The sequence below is a fragment of the Falco rusticolus genome, chromosome 14 (assembly GCF_015220075.1).
Source record: "Falco rusticolus isolate bFalRus1 chromosome 14, bFalRus1.pri, whole genome shotgun sequence".
NCBI lineage: Eukaryota > Metazoa > Chordata > Aves > Falconiformes > Falconidae > Falco > Falco rusticolus.
This window is the reverse complement of record NC_051200.1, coordinates 16,818,381-16,842,048: the sequence shown is the minus strand read 5'-3', so window position 1 is coordinate 16,842,048 and position 23,668 is coordinate 16,818,381. Positions and strand designations below refer to the sequence as shown.

Genomic DNA, 23,668 nt, shown 5'->3' with positions numbered 1-23,668 from the left:
CTACCTTTATCCCTCCCAGAGCGGTTTCCCCCAAAGGTGAGGGACGGCGGTGCAAAGGACCTGCTGGGTTTCGCAGGGTGAGGAGAGGGGCTCAGAGCCTGCCCACCCCAGTGGGTCACCACAGTCCTGTGGGGACAGTGACGACCCCTTCTCGGGGCCAGGAAAGCTCTGCCCGAGGTCTGTAGCCTCTCAGCTGCCAAAGCGGATCAGCCATGGGAGAAGCGGACAGGGAAAGGGCTGGGGTGGCACCCAGGGACCCAGGTGGGGCCCAGCCATGTGCTGGCTTCTGCAGGACCAGCACCTGGAGCCCGTCAAAGCAAACCCACTTAGGCATGGTTAACCAAACACTTACTTTCCATTTTATTCAATAATTGCTTTAATACTAAAATGCATTAGATGCTCAAAGCAGAAAAAAGAAAAATCACATTTAGGTGGAAAACAAAGTTCTCATCAGATGAAAAAAACCCAATGTGGCAGGTACACCATTTTGAAACAGAATTGTAATAATTTAATAAAGCTGCTTTATCATCTTCATAAAATAGACAGAATGGTGATTTTTTTTTCCTTTTTCCATTTTGTTGTTTACAATGATTCAATCACTGTGAAAATGTACATAACATACATATCAGCATATACAACAATTTATTCTTCATATACTCGGCAACGGAGACACCATGACGAGACGTGCCGCGCTCAGTCCCGCGGTAGCCCTGCCTGCTGCCGGCAGATGAGCAGTGACGGCGCTGCCGCCGGCTCTTCCCGCGCCACGAAGGTGCCGGTGTCACGGTGCCAGACCCAGGGCTCGTACCTGCCGCCCCGCCAGGCTGCAAGGAGGCGCGTGCTGCTGGAAACCAGTTTGCATTAGGTGCGTTGGAAGATTCCATCCCAGCTTAGATCAGCTGAACATCAGCTGATGCCGATAAAGGATCTGTCTCGGCAGCGCTGGCAGCGGTGCGTGCAGCAGGGTCTGGGCTTCTCCCCGACGGGTACCGCAACTCACAGGTTGGATTAGAGATTACCCATCGCTGCGAAAGCAGCTGTAGCAACAAGATCATAAATTTTCCCCAATGACAGACAAATGTGTTTCCATTCATAATTAGATTTTTTTTTTCCCCCAAGAATAATTTCAATATATTCATCAGACAGTGTGTTCTTTACAAAAGCAACTTGTTTCCTATTTGGAAAAAAAAAAAAAAAAAAGGAATTCACTTCTGCACAATGTGTGATCCACAGGCCACCTCCAGCTTCACAACAAATAGGGAACGGCAACAACCTCACCAGGACAGTGCTCGGGGGGATTTTTCCAGCCATCAACCACCCCCCGCCAGCCCTCCATCACCCCCCCTCCATCACCCCTCCCAGTGCAGCCCTGCAGCCCCAAGGGTGGGAAAGGTCAGGGGCTCCCAGGCAGCCGGGATGGGTCCCTGGGCTGGCACGGGGGAGTTCACATACCACCCCCCCCCCAGGTCCCCAGCCACAGGGCTGCTGCAGAGGGGTCCTCATCATGCCGGGGGGAGAACCGTGGTTGCTGCTCTCCTGGATAAACAGGGGAGCAGAGCAGGTTTGCCTGAAGGAAACCAACAGACTGCAGCAATTTTTCCTAATCCAGATCTGAGCACAGGTTTAAATTATTAAAAAGCACAATAATTACATCTGGAACCCCCCCCTCAACCCCACCCCCACCCACCCTGCAGCTTTGAACATTTTTGCATGGCCAGTTTCGATGCAACTAGGAAAAAACCAAGACAGACTGGGATTTGCCCAGGAGCCCTGAACTCATCTCAAGTGACACAGAGGGACAGTGACAGGAGTAGCAAAATATTCAGGAGAGGGCCGTGGCGGCGGAGCAGGGGCCGCTCTCCGGCTCTCCCCTCGGCCCCGCACAGTGAGGACATGCCAGGGAAGGGCCCCTCGCTCAGCATCCCTGGCTGCAGCCCGGGTCAGCCCAGAAAACTGGTGTTTAAACAATTTTCTGGAGGCATAAGGGTTTGCTGACCTCTTTAATGCCCCCTTTTAATACAGAATTATTTCACATTCCTTCTCGGCTGTGCTTTTATTCAGAGTGGCAAGGAATGTTTCCTCTGGGTAAATTAAAGAAATGTTTCTATTTCTTTTTTTTTTTTTTTTTTCTTCCTTTTCAGTTAGCATCTATTTTTCATCCAAAACGCCGGGCTGGTGGTGGCAGCTCCGCAGGCAGAGGGCAATGCTCAGCAGAAATTAACGGCTGGCACGTTTCGGGCAGCTGGGGATGATGGTGGGGTGCCCGTGGAAGGGGGGACCAGTGCTCGTCCACGGGGGGAGCCTGGTCCCATCCTGCTGGAGGTGGGGGGTGGACAGTGGGGCCATGGGGGGCCATTGCCTTGCAAAGCCACGAGGATCTGACAGACGGGGCATCACAGGCTCTGCCGCTCAGCAAACCCATATGAGAAGCTCCCCACTAAAAAGCCCCCCCAGAGCTGACAAAAACAGGTAACATCAGAATAAACCCAGCCCAACAGTTACAGAAAATCCAGTTACTCCAACAGCCCCAAGCCAGCCCCTTTCTTCTTTGTGTTACAACAACACACACATTTGGGGAAAAAACCCAGAAATAAATGACAGCAGTAGCAGTATGCAGGCAGGAAACACTGACGGAACAGAAATAACATATCCCTGAAAAATGGGCTCAAACTGCAGAACAGAGGGGAAAATCCCCAGTTCGCTTTCCGGAGGGATGCAGGACATCACGTTAATGTGTGGGATGGGAGCTGAATGAGGTAGTCATCAACACCAGCGAGGGAAGCGTCACAGATTTCATTAGACAACCATTTTTTGACGGTTCTTCCCCAGTTCCTGGCCCTAGCATGTGGCAGGGGAAACAGACTGACTGCGGACCTGTCTTGGACCAGCTATGGCTTCAGGCAGGATCAATTTGCCCTGAAGAAATAAATGGCTGGAGCTTAATTTCATTTTGAGGATAATAATGACTAGAGCTTGTTTTCTTGTTGACGTTTTTAATTTAAATAAATCAAAGTAACAAATATTTTATCATGATATGTAGACCTAGAAAGACTATTTCTCTAGAAACCACTAATTTCAACTTGCTGGTACAGCAAACATTGGCAAGAGCTATATATTTTCCCTTCCATAATCAATTTTAAATTCTAGGAAACATTATTTAGGGTAGAAAAATCCATCCGGTGAAGGGTTAATAACAATGATAATAATAATAATAATAATTATATGCTAACTGAAATCCTCCTACCTTACTCATACCTCACTGAGGAATTATCACTGCAAGAGAGCAGAGAGCTGTGGAACCCCTTCCCTCTCTCCCTTCTACAAAATGGCTATTAAAGTAGCTCAATTTTTAAATCAATTTTATATGAGTAAATTTGTACCCACACAAAAAAGTCCTTAATTATGAGAAAAAATAATGAATTGCTTTAATTTTTTCTCCATTAAGAAGGCACATTAATTGAATTAGTATCGTTGTTACATATCACCTGTCTGCCCCTAAATTAACATCACTATTGCTCATTCCATACTTATTTATGATGCAGGGATAGAAAGAAAACGGAACAGTTTAAAATCCATGCCATGATGACATACATACACAGACAAACTTGGCATAATCGTGACTGGGAAATGCTGACTTAGAAGTGTGTGTCTAATTGAGAAGGTAATTTAGATCTCTTAAAGAATTCCATCACTTTGACTTGGAAATGATTGGAGATGGGGGATATCTAAGTCTGGGAACTGGAAAAAAAACCAGAACAACCAACTTCTGGAAAAACTTTCCATGCATTGCCTTGGAATTATGCAAAAGAAACAGAGAAGGGAAAAATTTCAGCACAGTGCATCTGAGAATTGCAATCCAGGCAGAATTTTCCCCAAAACATCTTCCCGCAATGCCCTGTCACTGCCCTGCAACAGCCGGGGTGGGCTGCAGGCGATGTGGGGGGGGCTGGAAGAAGCGCTTGCTCAACTGGGTCTGAAAACTGCAGGTTCCCCAAAGTTTAAGACAGACGATTGTGATTTTTTTTCCCCTTTTTTTAAGCTTGAAAGCCTTTTGCCATCACCAGACATACAGTAATTTGCAATATCAAATACAATAATAGTACAGATAAGCATGTGACAGCAAAAGGATTCATAAATGCAGAGGTGTCCATAGCAAAATAGCAACATCTTAAATTACAAACAGCCTCATGTTGGGTGAATGTTAAAACTCACCCGACTGTCATTTTGAACAGCCACACACAAGAAATGGCTGCTATTTTGTCTAGACTACAAAACCACCAGGGTGATTACTAAAGATGTCCGAATAAGGAATTTGCCATTCAATTCTTTCCAGGAATGGAAATTTTTCTTTGTTTTGAGATATAAAAATATATAAACTCCGAGGAGGGGATACCAAGCGCTCCTGAGGACCAGAGAGGGGTCTCACGCCTCTGCCCCCTGCCACCCCACCGCCTCCCGGCAAAAGCAAAACACCAGCTACTTTGCTCCGGCTGCACACCCCTGCTGCCTGTTGAGACCAGTGGGATTGTCACATTAACGATAGCTTCATTTATAAACAATACATTTAGGGAAAGCTTTTAAATACAGCAATCTGTGAACCATTGGTAAGCAATAAAAACAATCTGCGCTGGGAGTCGTGCGGTCCCTCATCCTCCTCCTCCTCCTCCTCCTCCTCTTGCCAGGTGCCGCTCAGAGGACGATGTCTTTTAGTCTCCGGGCGCCAGGCGAGTCCTTTTCCCGGCGTTCCTGCAGGAGCGGGTTGCCCTCCTGCCCGCCGCTCTCGCTGTCCGCCCCCCGGGGCTCTGCCTCCGTCGGCCGGGAAGGGCCACTGTTCCCAAAGGGCTCCCGTTCCCGGTTGCCAGCGCAGTGCCCGGCACCGTAGGGTGCCGCCGGCTTGCCGGACAAAGGGCTCTTCAGGTGGAGGGGTGAGGTGACGGGGCTGACGGCCTCGCAGCCGTTGCCTGCCTCGCGGACGGCGCCGCTCACCTTGGGGCTGCAGGCGGCGGGGTCCACCGTTCTTTTGCCTTTGGGGTTGGCGAGCCGCTCGTCGGCGAGGGGCTCGCCGCCCTCCTTTCCGAAGGTGGCGAAGGTCCTTTTTGTGCTGCAGTCTGCGTAAGGCTCCGCGTCCACCGCTGTCGCCTCGATGGAGAGGGCGATGACATTCCTCCCATGCTCAGGGGACTTGGCGCGGCTGGGGACAGTGCCGCGGGGCATCCAGCACCTGTCCGAGTGGCCCAGGATGCGGCACTCCTCCCTGCAATGAAATCCCTCGCTCTGATCTGTGGGGAGAAAACACAAGGGATGGTGAAGAGGGGAGGCCCGCCGGGAGCGCCCACCGTCCCCCTGCCCCATCTGCCCGAGGGGGGACCCCCACCGAGCACCACTCCCACCCCAGCAGTGGCTGTCCTACCCCAGACAGCAAGTATTCTCAAGACAAGGCTCGGAAGAAGGATTTTTACTGCCATTTCTCTGCTGCTCCAAGGACTGGAGTTCAATTTCCAACAGGTTGTGTGTCATCTGCCACTGCCAGACCTGCAACCTGGGGGACGGAGTTACAGCTGCGAGTCCATCACAGCGGGTCTGTCCCACGTGTCGAGCCGCTCCAAGTCAGCACTTTCTGGGTTTAGCAACCAGCACTAAAAGCCACCATGTTTTAAGCTTGGTTTGACGTGACATTTAAGCTTGACTTTTTGCAAAGCGGGGAAAGGAACAGAGGGAGGAGGGGGTTTTCTTATTTTTTTTTTGGTGTATATTCGTGTTTTAACTTTCTGCTTAATCCCCACTGACCTCCCACACAACAGAGGCTTTATAAATCTCCAAGACTGCCCACTCCACTGAAGATTAAATGTGTCATTCCCAGTGCTGGGGCTTTATTCATACCAGAGCAATAACGTTCCCTTCTCTCCACTCTGGGCTGTCCCAACACCACTTTACAGGGCTGAAACAGGGAGCAGTGGTTTAACCCTTTCCAGGGGCCTTCCACACGCAGGTCTGAGGGCTCCCAGGCAGGTGCAAACCCGGGTGCCCGTTGCTTGCATGTATCCCTGTGCTGCTGGCCGATCCCACGGGACTGCACGGCCTCAAGCCCCCGTCGCAGACAGACAGACTGGGGCCCAGGGAAGCTGCCAGGCTCAGCCGAGTGCAAAGCTGGAAACCAAATCCAGGAGTCTCAACGTCCCCAGCCCTTGCTGAGCATCCAGCTGCGGCTCCCACCAAACACCGCAGGCTCTCGGCTGCTTTTCAGTCTCAGCTTGTGACTTTTCCTTCATTTGATAAGAACCTGTGACTGCAGCTAGTCCTCATAAAGCACAACCTTTCCATACGCAAGATGTAGCTCCTTCCTACCGTAACCTATAAACACACAAAGCAGCGTTACAGCACTAATGCCATTACCCACACAAGACCGCGCTCGGTCGGTGCTGGTTTGATGGATCGAAGCCTGCGAAGGTGCAGACTCAGCCTGGGTTTCCTTCCCGTCGTTCATTTTGATGCTTTGTACATCTGTGTGCATAACCTCCACTCCTCAGACACATTGGTATTTCCACCACATTCGAGCACTAGGGCGGCTGATAAAAATTCTCAGCACATAACACAATGCACCAAAATATGAGCAGCTTAACACTTAAAGAGAATAAACGAGTAAAAGGCAGACCTCCAAAAAAAAAAAAAAAACAAAAGGATTTTTTTTTAAAGGAGAAGAAGCCAATTAATTGAAAAATCTACGGGTAAAGCATTAGCTTTTTCTCTACATCAGAGCAGCTACCCGGTGGTGCGGAGCACGGCACCGGGTGCATGTGTAGGAGGTCTGGGTTTCGGCAGCCACCTTTACAGCAGTTTGAGAGAAGGATGCTCTGAGCCTCACATGCAGAACAACCTGCACCGAGATCTAAAAGCCCATGTTCTTATACTTTGATTCTGTTACTTTCAAGTACTTGAGCAGAATTAAAAAAAAAAAAAAAAAAGAAAAATTGCCCAGAAAGTGTTGCTGCCTGCCTATTTATCCACAGCTTACCTTCAAAAGGCTGCTACGAGCATACAAAGTTGTGTAGTCTGGCTGTGATAGCAGAGGACTTGGTGATGGCTGGAGGGGATACAGAAATATCTTGGGTTCTCATCCCCGATGAGACACTGATTTATTGTGCTGTGTGACCTTGGGCACATTGCTGGAGCACACATCACTTCAGTCTCTCCACAAATATGAAACACCAGATCTGGGTGCACACTGGGCTGGCTGGTCCAGCACAGAAAGGCACAGGGGGAGCTGCTGCTCCTCACCCTCCCTGCCCAGCATCACAGCTCAGTCCCACATCCACAGGACCACCGCAGCCAAGGCAAACTGCACCCCGGACAGAACACAGGGGGGTTTGTCTTGCCTTGAGCCATGTATTCCAAGCTGGCACGTTTTACATTTTAAAACAAACTGAGGACTTCACTGATTACTGCATTGCAAGTGGATATTCCTCAAACCCTAGAAAGGTACCTGTGCTCTAAGAGCAGTCTTACTGAAGACAGCTGGCATGGTGCCTGTCTACCGGGGACTCGCGATCTTTGTACACCAGGATGCTTGCCTACAAGTTGCACCGGTGGCAGCTGAAACACAGGCAGGAGAAGAGATGAAAAGCATTACATACATATACTGTTTCCATCTTTTATTTTATGAAGGAAACGTAACATGTATGAAAGATGCCGGGCTGACAGGCAGAGGAGCAGGAGTCATCATCCATCCACAGACCTGAAGACAACAGGTAGCTCCACCACACATTCTGCCTCCCCGTTCCTGTTCCCGCTTTGACCTGCAGGGACCATGTCCCGCAGCCATAAACCACCCTGCTCTCAGGGACAACACACGTCCGGGCTTCCCTGACCTGGCAGCAGACCCAGGGACCAGCACAGAGCCCTGAGCAGCAGCCACTTCTCCATGGCACTGTGAAGATCATACCTTCAGCTACCCACCCATCACTGTCTTAACCCCGTCGCTGATATAAAATACTATTTTTACACCACAAGCATGCCCTGTTGATACACACCAACACCACACCACTGCTCTGCTATCCCAGGCCCACAGAAGGCAAGCTCAGAGGGCTGATCCCAGGGCTGTCACCTCGCATCCTCCTCCTGTGCAGGAGCAGCTGCTGCCCCAAGGCAGAGGCAGGCACGGAGCTGCCGGGCACGCTCCTGGCGCTGCCCTTCACAGCCAGGTCTGATTCACCCCACCTCAACGGCACCCAGGACAGTCATTCACATTCAAGGGCTCTTTACTGTACTGTTCTGTCTTGGTTTTTACCACTTTAACAACCAGAAATAGGACAACAGGAAATTCTTTTATAGCCCTAGACCTGCCCTAGTCAATACAGCTGTTACTGTCTGCACTAAAAAATGTTCTTAATGCAAGGAGCAAAGCCCAGGTAATAACCACTGTACCACACATGACACGAGGAGTGGCAGGTGGCCAAAACAGGCAGCTTGCCACCACCCCCCCCAGCGCACCGATAGCAGGGGGTGAGCACGTTGGTGTGAAACTGCTGCCTGACAGGGCCAGGCAAGAGGCAAAGGGAGGATGGAACAGCAGAGGGGCAGCACGGGGTGAGCAACGCCGCAGCTTCAGCGCTGCTCTGCATGACCCAAGGAGCAAACACCTCATCCTGGAAAGCAGTCCCCAAGGAGCCCAACGCACCAGGCTGGCAAGGACCCACCGGCTGGCATGGGCTGGAGCAGGGGGACACTGCGGCATGGGGCTGCACAAGCTGCCCTGAGCTGGGCTGGGCCTTCTAACAAGTGGTGTACACTACACACACGCTGGGGTGAGAGTCCTGTTGCTCACGGGGCTGTAGGGACACCCGTGTCACACGCCGGCAGTCTGCAGAGATGCTGAACAGCTCGCCCAGCGCAGGTGCCACACGTGGGTGATGGCTGCGCAGTCTGGCACGCGAGGTGCGCGGGTCCCACAGCAGCAATATCCATACTTCATGCCTTCACCCAGTGTAAATCCAGAGTTTTGTTTCAGAGCACTTTAGGGCAGGTTGCTTTTAAAATGTTCCCCAGGTACAAAACATCTTGGCAAAAGCCTCGCCATCAGGAGGTGAGCAGTTATCCTGTAGTCAGGCTTGGCAGACAAAATGTGTCATTGCTAAATGTAAGCTCTCACATAGCAAATATGAAATAAAATAAAACCAACAGCCACCTCTAGAATAAATACGCTCCTTCACAAGTACAGCAAAAGCCACGTTGAGCTCCAGATTTCAAACCTGCTCTACTTGCACCTCAGGGGACCCACACAAAGGCAACTAATAAGAAGCCCCAGCCAGCCCCGCGTGTTGCCTGTGCTGCCTGTGCTGCCTGTGCTGCCTGCACTGCCTGCGCTGCCTGTGCTGCCTGCGCTGCCTGCGGGCTCTGAGCTAGGCAGTGGGCTCTGCCTGCGGGGGGAGGCAGCACCCGCAGCTCCTCCACTAGCAGACACACAGCCACCCCACCGGTGGGGTACGGAGCTGGGGACAACAGCACAGTGACACAAGAGGCAGGGAGGTGACATGAAACACTGGCAGTGCCCTGATTCCTGGGGCCGAGTGCCCCGCTGCCTGCCGAGTCGAGACCCTCAGCATTTCCCAATCCCACCCTGATGCCTGCCCAGCCGAGACACTCAGCACTTCCCAATCCCACCGCGAAAGCTCTTGGCTGGAAAGGCAGGGAGAAAGGATGGACTCCTGAGAGCCAGGAGCTGAGAGGAGCCCAGGAGGAGCTGACAGAGGACACTGGGTAGGCACTGGAGCAACACAGCCTCCACCTCCCCTCTGCACAGGGCCTCCTCTCATTAAAAGGAAGGATTAACGAACGTCCAGGGTGTACAAGTGCTTTCAGTCTCCTATTCAAAGCCTGCGTACCTGCGACAGAGCAACACGAAGCCGGTGAGCAAGGCGCCCATTCAGCTCTCAGAGCAATTGAATTATCTCCAGTGGAATCGCAGCGCTGGCCAAAGAGACAAAGTTAAATCGTAGCAAGGTGCAAGTGCCTGGGAATGTAATATTCCTGATAAATGGCCAGATGACATGTGCTGTTATACAATCTAAGGTGCAATTTGGGCGATGACAATAGTCCCTGGAGTTTCCATTTTCAAACAGCCGCTCAGTTCAATCCAATCCATGTCAGAGCAGCTTTGCTGAGGTGAGTAAGTAGAGCTCATTTGTGCTATTACATGGGGAGCAAGGAAGAGGAGCGGAGAAGTCGCTTGAAAATGGAAAATAAGAACAGAAGGGACAACTGGAAGAATCGCAGCCTGGCTGGGACGTGCATGGGGTGGGGGGTGCACAGGTGAGCATGGTGCTGAGCGGCCCCAGCCCAAGCCCCCAGCCCCATAGGGCACGTGTGCCCATACCTGGGCCGGTACCGTAGGTACCCCCGTGCAGGAGCCTGGCTTTATCTCCATATTTCGGTGTTTCTTCAGCAACCGTATGATTATACTGTAATCATGATGACACTGCTCCTGGGTACAGCAAACAGCACAATCATTAAAAAATTCATTTCAAAATCTTCCTGGAAGCTAATAAATTTTACAGCAGTTTCAATCCTTTCTCATTGCAACAAAGAAAAGCTTAGTTCCAGACAAATTAAAAGTAAATTGATTGCCTTAGGGGAATCTATTCAAATATCACTTTTCCATGTTAGAAATCTCTTCCTGAAACAAGAAGAGGAGAGCCAGGGAGAGCCAGCACAGGAACGATGTGGAAAAGCAAATCATTAAATCTCAGTTCATGAAACTAAGGGAGGGGGGATCAAACTTAAAATAAAATGCAAATGTCTCACTGGGGTGCGGGCCTAACATTTGTGACGGAATTTATGAATAATAAATATGAATAAATAGTAAACATGAAGGGATCAAACACTGCTGTTGATGTTTACTCACGGTTAGCCATCTTTCACGGACAATGCGCAACTGCATTATTTAACACTCCTTTTCCAGCTACTTTGGGGTTTCTTTTTAACTCGAGCACCTGAATTTTCTCAGGGACGTATGCCACAAGGCACGAGGCACGTCCCCGAGCCCCTGTGCAGCACCCACCACCCTCAGCACACCCGCGGAGCCCACCTCCCCTCCATCTCCCCAGGAGGGGCTGTTCCCAGCTCGGGAGCAGCGATCCACCGCATTACGCTCCAGATAAAATAATAAGCCCGAGCAACATACAAACAGTCCCCAGCCATGGTTCATTATTTGCTTGTAAATTAAGACTCTGCACCTCTCCCTTATCTCCCGTAATAGCATAATATCAGGAAACAAGAGGCAGAGAATAGCGTATTATATTTTTCACCTATGGGCTTTTACAGAGCCTTCTTCACCTTTCCTAACAAGAAATCTTCAGCCAATGCAGAAATGTAATCCTGGCATGGCTTCCCTTGCACAGTGCTCGAAGGATACTAATAACCAGGGACAGTGACAAATGCTTTTTACCACAACGAGAAGCCTTTCTTTTCCTCTCTTTCGCCATTGTTTGGGATTTCTGCAAGCTGAAAAATGCTGTATTTTTAATCCTGGATTGTCTGTCCCAACACAGGAGGTCAACAGTGCTTGGACAAAACAAATGCCTGTGAGGAATTATTTTAATGAAACAAGGGATGTGAATTAGATTAATTTATCAGGCAATTGCTGATAAGGACTCAAGGCTGAACGCAGCTCATGGGCAGCGCTTCTGTCATGGTCAACGGAGAGACGCGATGGGGATCACTCCCAGCTGCTGCAGATGCATACAGCTCCCAGGAGCACCAAGGACCCACACTGATTTACACCAGCTGAGGGGTTGGCCCATTCACCTCCTTTCCTGCTCTATGTTGCTGTTAATGATGCCTGTTCTTCTGCAGAACGGTCCCTGTATCACGAGCAAAGACTGCCACGCCGACACCCAGGGTGCCTGGCTGGGGACACACCTGAGGGATAAGCAGAGATTTGATGCAAAAGATTTTCTCTGGAAAAACGCCCTCCCGGGCATGCCAAAGCTTCTGGGATAAGAAGGCTGTGGAAAGGAGGGTGATCACACGAAGCAAGAGGAGCTGGTGTTTCAGCGTGCCACGCAGTGCAGCGGAGTCAGACCCAGAAGGTATTATGGGCTAGAATGCAATTTAATGCTGGCCACCCTCCTTTATCTGGGACTGTGGGCCAATCCCCACCTCATTCGCAAGGCAAAATTAATTCCCTTTCAGAGGGCTGGTGGAACACACCATTTAAACCCCAATTAATACTTTTCTTAAGTGGTCTGTAGAGCTCATGCTGGCCCCTGAGCAGCAGGGATTTCACCTCTGAAACTTTGCTACTCACACCTTGGTACAGGGCTCATTAGCATCCTAGCATCAGTTAGGATGCAGGATCTGGTCCTCAGAGAGGAGAGCACTCTGGGTTCTGATAGACCTCTTCCATCTCGAACCATTACGGCTCCGTAATTCATAGGCACAGCTCCCATTAAGGCTAATGCAAGTTACTGTGCTGCCTGCGCGAGTGCAGAATACAACCCTTTGACTTCATTACTGGAATTCAATTTCATTAACACTGGATACAGAGGGATTGTCCTAAATACACTCTTTCTTATATTTTTTTCATGTTAATGTAACCATTTGAGTATATTATACCCTGCAGAGATGGAAACATTTCTAGTCTGTTTAAACACATTTCCCACAATTGGGAGCAAAACTTTGTCTCCATTTATGCCTTTGACACCAGCTGCCTTCCATTTAATGGGACTTTAGTCGCTAAAACAAATTAATCCAAAGGTTACTTTTCTCCGCTATTGTCAAATCCGAAACCGACAAATTCACATATTCTGTCAGGATAACATGGGACCAGCCAGGCGGCCACATTGCAACGGCAGCAATAAATCGAATTATTTCCCCATCCCGAACAAAATTAGGCATTGCTCAGAAAATAGCTACTCGACGATTCTGATAAAAATCCAACAGAACAGAAAGTACAGTTGAGGGAGATAAGAAGCAATTCCCAGCTGACTGTACCAGGCCAGCTGCTGGCCCAGCGCCTGTCGGAGCAGCATCCCTGCCCTCGCTGCAGCCACACCGACGTACACCCTTTGGGGACTCATGGCAAATGTGTTATCGCAGTCGGCATCTCCCTTGGCCAGGACGAAGCAGAACAGCCCATCCCCATCCTCTCGCTGCAGGGATGCAGAGGGCCAGGGCGCCGGCAGGAGTGGGGATGCAGGCAAGATCCCTGCCTGCCCCCTCCTCCTGTGCACCCACCCAACGCAGCACTCCCTTCCCGGTGAGGTTTCTGGTGCTTCCACACAAGTAAGAAATCAAGGAGCTGAGGTTATAAACGCTGATACATAATTTACTCCTATTATCAAGATTAAACACATCTTTGCATGCTTAGCATAAAACAACTGCCTTTCCCCAGATTTCTCAAGGACATGCATAAACTCCATTATTATCTAAATAATCAAAAGAGTATTTCAATAGAATATTTAACTGTCTGCCTACTGGAAACTCACAGCCTTAATCTAAAACTGATCCTCTGTTGTCCTTCATGTAAATATTGTTGGGACGTCAGCCAAAGCCTAGGGAAGTGAGCTTCATCTTGGTGGATGGGAATCTCTCGTGTCAGATACAGTCAGCCTGACTAATGAGACCTACAGCTTGCCAAAACCTACAGCCTCGCTGTCTGTTCCAGCCATTGAATGCGCTCAGAAACCCAGTGGCACTAGCCCAGCAGTCTACAGATCCCAATCAACTATCAATAGCTTAAGTGTAAGTGATTGTGTATGAAGTACGAGCCAAATGTGTTTCCTTTTTCAGTTTTAGGACCTCCAGTATTGTTATTGCACCAGTAATGCTTGCACGGAATTAATCATAGATGTACCCACAAGGCAAAACATTATGAGAAGCTCTTTGTACTTTCTAAAAGTGCGCAGCTCTGAAGAGCGGAGAGAGCTGGAAGGCTTCCCAGCACAATGGGGCGTTCCCCACCGTCAAGAGATAGCTAGGGAATTTTTCTTTTTTTTTTTTTTTTTTTTTTTTTTTTTTTTTAAGCCAAAAGTGTTGGTTGCTGGCCATCTCTCATCACGACATTGACCTTGACCTCTCGCTCCTCCACCCTGGAGCCCGGCATTATCCCCTCCCTGGTGCTCTACTTTAACTCTTTTTTTGATGAACACAGGGTTTTCCATGCTGGTGGACACTCTCCCCTGAAGCACAGGGATGTCCCACAATGAGATGCTGGTCTAGGGTGGTGGGTGCATCAGAAAATCCCACAGGGAACCGGGACAGCTACGGGGGCAGGTCTGCAAAGTCTGCTCTACATTGTCCAGCACCCAGCAGCGCCTACAGCCTGATCTGGCACCACGACTCACCACGACACAAGGACACTCCTGTTCCTCTGCCCCGGCCACAGGCGTACACGGAGGGCTCAAACAAGACTCCAGTTCCATGTCGACGAGGGATAACGGCATTGACAGGGGAATGCCAGCTACAGGTTAGACTAGCCCCACGGCCACCAGAAGACATCATGACATTGCCAAAGTCTGGGGAATCTAGCCCATTTAATTCAGCCGAAATGTCATTTTGGCAATTAAGTTTCCCTTCATTAATTAAGAGTGTGATCATAGTGTATAAATATGCATATAAAATTAGCATAAGGTCAAGTCAAATCTAAACCCTCATTATACGCTTAGGGAAACTACATTACTTGTAAGTCATGGACAAGCTGAATTGCCAGCAATGCAGGTGGCATCCCATCCCATCCCATCCCATCCCGTCCTGCCCCATCCCATCCCGTCCTGCCCCATCCCTTCCCATCCCGTCCCGTCCCACCAGCCCTGCAGCCGTGGGGACCAGATGGAGAATGAGCCCTCGAGTTTGTCTGGGCTGTAAACTGAAGAGCCATGGGGAGACAGCTGAGCAACAGGAAGGAAAATAACCATATTTTCACAGCCTCTGTAAATACTGCAAGGCAAGCAGTCAGCTCCATGGCCACAGCCCTCCCGGCCAAACTGACACCAACCCACGGGCACTCGAGCGCTGATGCAGAGTCCAACGCAGGGGGGTCTGCATGCAGCCCTGGGGTCCTGCCACGTGCCCCCTTGCTGTGGCTCCAGCTTCTGCCCCACCTCTGCCTGCGCAGCCTCCCGTGGTTCCTGATTTCTCCGAGACGCGTTTCTGCAACATTGCCCTGAGGTCAGGCTGGATTGTGTTGGCTCCTGGCCCCGGTTCACAGGGCTGTCAGCTAAATTGCACCACAGCATTGTTACTCGTGGTGACGGTGTGACAGACAGACAGAGCGCAGCTGGATTTTCAAAACCTAAGCACTCTGCAACACTGACAGGCAAGAAGAAAAAAAAAACCACCAACCCACAACCCTCTTAGTCTGAGCAGGTTTTATCTGGAAATACCCAAAGCTGGTAGGTATAAGACCCCACAAACCCATTCCTCCTGAATGACTTTTCTGACCAAACATTTTAACTGTCACTGGGAAATAAAGAGCAATAGGTACCAGCCCCAGCTGGCGTTACCTGATTAGTCTAGTCCCCACCGCATCCTTAACGCAGCCTTTCTTCAAAGGGATAAAGCAAGGCTGAAATGACTGATGTAATTTGGTGCTTTCAGACAGAGTTAGTGCGAGGAGAAGAGTCAAGTTCATTACACTGGATTTCACCACAGGGCTGCAGCAGTCAAGAAGAAGCGGCTGGTGCTGGGGCTGAGCCACCAGCCCGGCACGTGCTTCTGTGGCTGGAGCATGAGGTGCACCATAAGCAGGTAGGCTTAACCCAAACGTGTCCCTCTGTGGTGGGAATCAGCCTGATATCCCCCCTGCCCGAGCACAAGAAGGGGGATGCAACGGGAAGGCAGGCAGTGCGGTCCTGCAGTAATTCTGCTGGAGCCTCTCTACAGGGATCCACCCTCGCTGTCTGCGGCACACAGATGTAATGCTGCCTCTTTGCCACTGCACGCTCGCCTCATTTCTAAAACACTTACACATGCAGCATGCATTAGAATTAAAAAACCATTAAACCTCGGAAAGGAAAAACTTTGACAGGATGCGTAATATACTAAGTATAATTAATTAAATTGGATGAGGCACTGGGGGATGAGAGAAGAGTGGATGGAGACTGTTCTTGGAAAAGGGATGGTAATGCACTAATGTTCAGTGTGTGCCATTAAGTAAGAAACAGCCTTGGAAAAGGCGAGGATGAGCGACGGGGGTTTCAAGAGATGGCACCAGCCAGTTGGGCACCTCGGATGCATAGCAAAGAAGGTGATCACACGGAATGTGGCCAATTAGAGCTCTAAAAAAATCATAATGAAGGTAGAAAAGGCACCCAAGAGATGGAAGAGCAAAAACGGCATGCAGGTTGCTGAACAGCAGTGCCCTACCCACGGCAGCCTCCTCCAGAAAGCCCCTCTCACCCACTCCGCCAAGCCTGGGGACCACCTTCACCACTCAGCACCAGGCTCCTCGGGGCTGGCAGGGCATCTGAGCAGGCGAGAGGAGATTCATCCTGAAAAGCATCTGCTTCTCCGTGGGGTTATTCTTTAGTTCCCTGTAACCCCGGGCACGGTTCCCCAGCGTGGGTAGCACCCTGCTGCATCCATCCCCCTCGGCGGGCACCGGCAGCAGCTGAGGCGGGTGGGAAGCAGCAGCCAAAGCCGGGGCCGGGGAGTGAGCATCAAAGACGGCCCCAGTCAACACAGCAGGCACAACGCGATGAAACAGCCACAGCCTGGCTGTTCAGCAGGACAAAGTTTTAACAGGCTTAACAACAGCATCAGCACTGATCATTAGGCAATTACAAGTGCTGAAAGTTGACAAAGCACCAGGACCAAATGAATTATCTCCCCAAATCCTGCAGGCAGAAGCACGGAAAAGAGAAAAGTCATCGTCAACAGCCTCTGATAGCTCACTGGGTGCAGAAGCAGTAACTAAAAACTAAAGGGCTGCTCGTTTACTTGCTGTTTGGAGAGATAAAAGGGAAAGGCCGGGAAATGAGGTCTTCAAAAACACTCTCACCATTTAGGGAGCAGCGGGAGGGAAGGTCCTGGAAACACTAATACAGCCAGGATTGCTCAGCCCCAGGGGACATCTGATTCAACGAGGAAGGGACTGCATGTCTTCCGAAAGAGAAGGCAGATTTTGGCTGGGGGAGTTCACTCCTGAATCATCTCCAGCATGGTTACTTACTCAGCCCTGCACATTCCTGCACAGCAGCCAGCACCGGCCAAGGGGACAGTCGTGAGCTCTTCTACTCAAGGACGTGCCAAAATCCACTCCTCCAGGGATCTGCAGAGCTTAATCCACACAGGACCACAGTGACTCCCTGCTCTGCTCCCTTGCAAACCACAGGATGCTCAGCTTTGTCACGCTGTGCTTCTCAAGCACAGCCCTTCACGTTGAGTGACGAGGCACGCTTTTAGGAAAAAGATGCAAATGTGAATTAAAGACTCTAAGTGATACAGAATATATCACATCCCTTGGGAACCTGTTCCAGGGGGTAATTATTCTAATTCCTAAAATCATGTGTCTCATCTGCAGCTAGAATTTTCCAAGGCAAACCTCCATCTTCCAGCAGTGGCTCTGCCTTGTTTGCTGAATTAAGACAGATGCTCAGCAGCAGATATCTTCTCCCTGAGCTCACTCCTGAACTCCAGCTTAGATGACCGATGTCTCAAGCAAAGTTCAGAGCGTGTCCCCCAAGGATGCCATCTCTCTTGGGTCCTATTTCAAGCCCAGTGGTCTCAGCTGAAAGGGTCCTGCTGGATTCAACAGGCTCTGAGTCAGGTCTTAGATATCCAGACACACATTTGGGGAGTGAAAGCCAATGCCTTCAGTTAGACCCAGAAGTTCCTGCTGCAGAACAGTCTCCAGAAAGCGAGGGGACATTTTTTGCACTGACAAAACATCTGCTCTCCACCCGTCTGGCATAGCTCGGCAGTCCCTGCAAGGCACGTCTGCCCAGTGAAGGGCTTCCATGGATTTCTATAGTGAATTAATTGAACGTACCTACCCAGTAACAATGGAGGGAGACTAACAAAGCAGAGGTCAGGTGATTAGGGAATTGCAGGTGGGATTGTTCATTTTAATTACTTGTCTTCATTAATTTGAGGTTCCTGGATCCTACAATGATGATTAATGGATCAAAGTATTTGCATGAGTGAATATACTTCCACAAAAGGACACATGGCTAAAGGGTGGAACAGATACAGAATTTCCTTGGGATTTTACAAGGGCTTTTCCACCACAAGATGAAGTGATTTCCCAGAGCCCGGCAGCATAGCGGAGCGGAGCAACTCCAGATGCAAGACAGACATTTTTACCAGGCACAAAAGTGCCCAGAAAAAGCATGGCTGAAGGTGGAAGTAAGTGACAAACAAGGTAAAACACGGGTTATACTTGAGCTGTTTGTGTCTCCCTGGCACTTGAATGAGCTGGATTCAAGCATCACGGCTACCTGTTCTCCTGACAGCACTGAAAGGAAACAAAAGTTTGGAACAAGCCAAACACATTCAATTTGCCTGAATAATTTAGACTGCTGAGTTATCATGTGCTTCATGGACTGTCATCGAGAAAAGCTGTATTGCAGAGAAAGGTCTGTAAATCAATGCATCTGAGGGACCAAAACTAATCAGAGAGCGGCTGCAAAAGCACTGCCTGTCAGAACAGATGCAGGACATGGAAGTCAATCGGCAAGTGCTGTGAGGCAGACGGCAGCCCTCCGTGCCCCGGGATGCCTTCTCAGGAGGCTGCTGTAGGAGACACAGCGAGGCCGTGCAGAGCGGAGCCTCCGGAAGGCACGGCTCGCGCTGAAATATGCTGGTGAGCAACAATGTCAGTGGCACAAATAACTCGGCTGGTAAACAGAGAGTGAAACCCAAATGAAAGGTCGGTATATACATAGGGCCCACCCAGAGACCCATCCGAGTGTGCCAGACCCTCCCCACAGGTATTTATACCCTCCACTAACACACCTACCGCTCCCAAAAACACTTCTGGCTCTCTGAGCTTTCCTGAATTACTGCTATGCGTGGTTCTGACTGCAGGTTTCTAGACAAATTCCTCTTCCTGAGCAGGAGCTGCCCCTTTATAACTTCTCACTGAGCTGCATCATGTCCAGAAGCGCAGTGAGTTGCATTAAGAAAGCTGTTCCTCTCGCAGGATGAACCCTGAGGCTCCTCGCCTGCCCCAGGAGCAGCTCACCTACTAAACCAGCCGACTGGGAACGTGCCCCAGCAGGCGAGGCAGCACTGCCTGCTGCATTCGCAGCAGCTGCTCCCCTGCCTTGTCTCTTTAATGAAGCCGACACTTCCAAAGCAGTCAGAGGAAATCAAGCGCCCGACCTATTCTGGTTTGCGAGAGATACAGGCACCCACCATCCTCGGGCTTCTCACAAAAATTTCCAAGCAACGCTCATCACTCTTTCATTTTCCACATAAAACAGTGCAAGAACAACTACAAAACCTACTCTCTCTGGCATGCACCCAGCGGAGCAAAGTCTTCTCCCTGGAATGGGCCAGGAGCGCCCAGCAGCGGGATTCAGCACCCACGCCCCCGCCTCGCAGGCAGCCCCAGCCCCTGGCCGCAGGCAACCTCCCGCGCCTGTCCCCACATGTCTCCCACGTGCCAGGGAGGCTTCGTGGTACACAGCTCACGAGTGCTTCCATCAGACGCAAGGTAGCATCTGTGGTGAAGTCTCACCAAATGATCCAAGAGAGTTTTCTCCAGCTGGGACTGATTGAATATAGCCTGGGCACCGGCTGATGTGGGAACTCAGTCGTAGCCAAGCACAAATCGCATGCATAGAGGTAATTACTGCAGCCCAAGGTTGGTAGCACCGCTACCCACATGACAGTATCTCTCAGCAATTCTCATTTCCTATTGCTTCAATTCAGAGAGGGTTTTTTTAACCTTTTTTTTTTTTTTTTTTTTTCCAATTTTTTTCTTTCCTTAGAGGGACTGACGTTAGCTCAGGATTTCTTCAGGATAAAGGTCCGCTTTCAGTACAACTACTCATTCCACATATCCAGATGTCCTCCTCCTTCCTACACCCAGAGCCCGACCCCAACCTGTCTCCACCCAACTCCACTTCCCTGCCCCAAGTGTGACCATCACTGCCAAAAGGCGAAGGGACACAGTGGTGACCACTGGTCACCCGCTGCCATGTGCTGTCACCCGCAGCCAGCTGTGGCTATCAGTAATGACACACAACATGTGAGTAGCTAATGAAGCTGGTTACAAAGCAACTTGTTCTCCACACTTGAAAAAGGGTGAAAATACAATCAGGAAAATTGAACAAGAAAGGCTTTCTGCTGAAAAATAAAAACACTAACAGAGCGAACGCTGGGAGTAGGGAAGCTGATCATTACTATTAGAGACACTCAGCAAAAATAGGGCCACATTACGCTTACCGTGATTATACACATTGTGGCTAGCATGTATCTATAGTATACTTGGCTGCAAAGAACTTGTTTGCCAAACAGACACAGGGGTTAATGCAGGACAGAAAGGGAAATCACCGAGCAAAGGCAACACAAACCCAGCCGGAGCCTGGCGCAGCCCCGTGCGCCCGCTTCCCAGCCTATTCCGTTGCATACCTGCGTGTCTACCGCGAGGAAAGGCTGCCGAAATTCTTAATAATTCTGTGGCCCATTTAGAAATATCTACTCTCTTACATTCATATATGCTGTATGAGAAATAAAATATAGTGCTCATGAGTTTTGAGTGGCAGCGCCTCCCTTAAGACAGATAAAAGCTGCAAGTTCTCTTTGCTGTTTGGTACCAATTATTACAGAGTTTTGACTTATATATTATTACATAGATCATTTAGTAAAACAACCTACATACAAACCCAGTGGTGTGTCTCCCTTCAGCAGTTATCTGCTGGAACCAGAGCAGTTTAGACACTCACCCATATACACTGTATTTCAGAGACGGGTGGGCTCCTTGCCCTGCACCCAGGGGAGATGCAGTCCCCTGCCCTACAGCTCTCTGCAGCACACAAGCATAATTAAGAGAGCTCCAAATGATTTATCCTCATTGGATTTATAAAGTTAGCTGCACCACTTTTTTGAGGGGAAATAAACAGGCACCCAACATGTGCCAGCCCCTCCGGAGATGCCAGCCCAGCACCGCTCCAGCATCACCCCCGAGCTGCCTGTGCGTGTTTCCACACAGCGGGAGCAGATTTAACCCGACAGCAACTGCCCGTGCCTAGAAGGATGCTCCGAAACTCACCGTGCCGTGCCCCCCGCGCCCGCAGAGCTGCGGGTCAGCGCACTGTTTGCGGCGATTATTCCTTTAATAAAGGGCCCTGTATTTTCCAGCGGCTGCAAAATTGATGCAGGTTGCCATGGTAAGCACACACTTTCACATTTAGTGGAATAATAGACAGCTTTGTATAATTCACTGATTTCAGATGATTTCTCACCCCAAGAGCAAGTCGCTCAAGTTACATAAGTCACCTGTTGTTTAGTCAATCTGGCAATTTTAATTAGAATAAATTTTTATGATTCCTCTTTGCAACACTTAGAGCTGCTCTGCCACCAGAATGCCGAGATGTCTGTAAATTATACAGGCTCCAATCACATCTTTTTTTGCTGTTTTAATTACAGTAACATTGCAGCATTAATCATGTAAGCCTCTGTTAAACAAGTAACAGCCATCCTCCATCATAATTAAAAAGAAAGGCCAAGCAAACAGGAGCTTTGGAGTTTACCATATTTCCTCCGAAAATTGTATTTTAACTTAAGAGTTTCACAAACAGTAGTTTTATTTGGCTCTAATTAGTGTTGTGAAGGAAACACCGAAAGGTTAATAAGAGATGGTTAGTTTGTAATGCAAGTTTCCCAGTGCCAGCCCCAGCAGTTCAGTCTGTTTTCAGAGTCATTAACGATGTAGATTGATTACAGGAGGAGATCGGGAAGTGCTGGCTTGCTGCGTTAGCAGAAGGTTCGGTTTTATTCATATACCTTCCCTACTGTTAAATATGATGGCCATTACCTTGACCATTTTGCTCGTCTTAACTGCTGTGAGACAGAAAGTGTTAATGGTTTCCTTGGGGTTACTGGCAAAGTAAAAAAAAAAGGTCCACGTGAGCCTTTTTTTGGCTTGTTTATAAGGGAAAAGGAAGCTGCAAACTTGACTGAACTGTGTGTTTATCTTAGAAATATTTGAAAATCCAAGTATTGTGTAGTGGTTTTGGAAAAGGATGCTTTGGGAGAGCCAGGGGTTAGCACCACCCCATCCTTCAGCTGAACCCTGACGAAGATCTTCTCCGCAAACCTTCTGCTTGGGCTGGAGTTTAGAAGTTAACAAAACCAAGCACAAATAGAAGCTGAAACTCTAATCAGAAATATCACTTCTTCATATCTCCTATAAATTGCTCTCCAGTCACCCAGCAAAAATATGGGTAGGCAATAACTAAATTCGACAAATTCTCATTAAAAAGTACAATAAAACGCTAGAAACTCTTCAACTTTCTGGGTTGATCATTCATCCATTACAAACCTACACAACAGGGCACGGATCCAAGTTTTAATTTTCCTCTCCAAATTGCCAAAATGTTCACATCTGGTGAGTGTTTTCTGTGCTTAGATGGAAAGGACTTGAGGATCTAAAAGTTGTAACTTCTGTGACTGTGGACTGAGTAACTTCAGTGATGGAGGCACTGCAAGAATATCTTTGAAGGAAGGAACCTGAAAACTGAAGAAAGAGTGCCAGGAATGTGGGATATATGATAATGCTTCTTATGCAAACAAAGGAGGTCACACATCTGTTTGTTATTTAGTTCTGCTGTTGCAGAAAGGGATTGGCGTTCATTTATTGCTGTGGATATGACTTCAGTGTCAACCCTGCCCCACCATCAGTTTCCCGCAAGGATTTCTCCAAGCTGTGCTCAGTGCTCCAGAGCTCTGAACCTAAGGAAGAAGCAACACGAGGGATCTGTCCATGCCAGCCAGTACATCTGTGTGCAGATTAAACCTCCTGGAGCGAGCGCTGCCCTGCTCTGCTGCCACACAACAGGGGGGTGAGGGAAGCTGAGCCCATCGGTGGGGCAGCCCAACCCGCTGCCCAGTGCTGCCTGCCCACATCCCACCCACTGAAGGTGGAGCTCAGCACCACATGCCTGGCAGCAGTAAGGGTCATCCTGAAGAGAGACTTGTTAGTCTGAATGCTTGGCATCTTTTTTCCCAGTTACATTCACGGGTCTAATAAAAGATATTATGTCCCCCTGCGAGCCCCGCTGAGCAGCGATAGCAGCAGCAGGCGCATGGGGAGGATGGAGAGACAGTGTGTACAAAAGCATCAGTATCCACCACACAGCCATCCACAAGCTTAGATGCTCAATATGTAATCATGTAAAAGTGAAGGAATCATAAGACAATCAACTCCTCTTCCCAAAGCCCGGCTTAGCCACTTGTCATAAAAATCCTTCTCTGGGGTTTCAAAGTACTCCGAGAAGCTGACTGCTCCCTCCAGGCTGGCCACTGCAGGAGCACCACTGAGCTCGCCGAGGCTACTTTACTGAGAGATCCGTGCAATAATACAGAAATCAAAAGAGCTGTAATAATTGGCATTGCCCTGTAAAGAAAGCTTACAGCATTTATCCATCTTAAGGGATGTGCTGTCACTCACATATGAATGTTATACTTTATGTCTTGTGCTGCATATATGAATACAAGAAAGTAGGTA

General features: G+C 49.4%; 1 protein-coding gene across 2 annotated transcripts in view; it reads right to left on the bottom strand.

The window, feature by feature from the left end:
* Positions 1–1,133: 1,133 nt before the first annotated feature.
* PCDH19 (protocadherin 19) overlaps positions 1,134–23,668 on the bottom strand; it is a 59,015-nt gene continuing 36,480 nt past the window's right edge. For both annotated transcript variants that reach the window (XM_037408459.1, XM_037408460.1), the window contains exon 5: positions 1,134–5,279. In XM_037408459.1, coding sequence (XP_037264356.1) covers positions 4,690–5,279 — 590 coding nt within the window. In that variant the 3' untranslated portion in view covers positions 1,134–4,689. The remainder of the gene's footprint in view (positions 5,280–23,668) is intronic.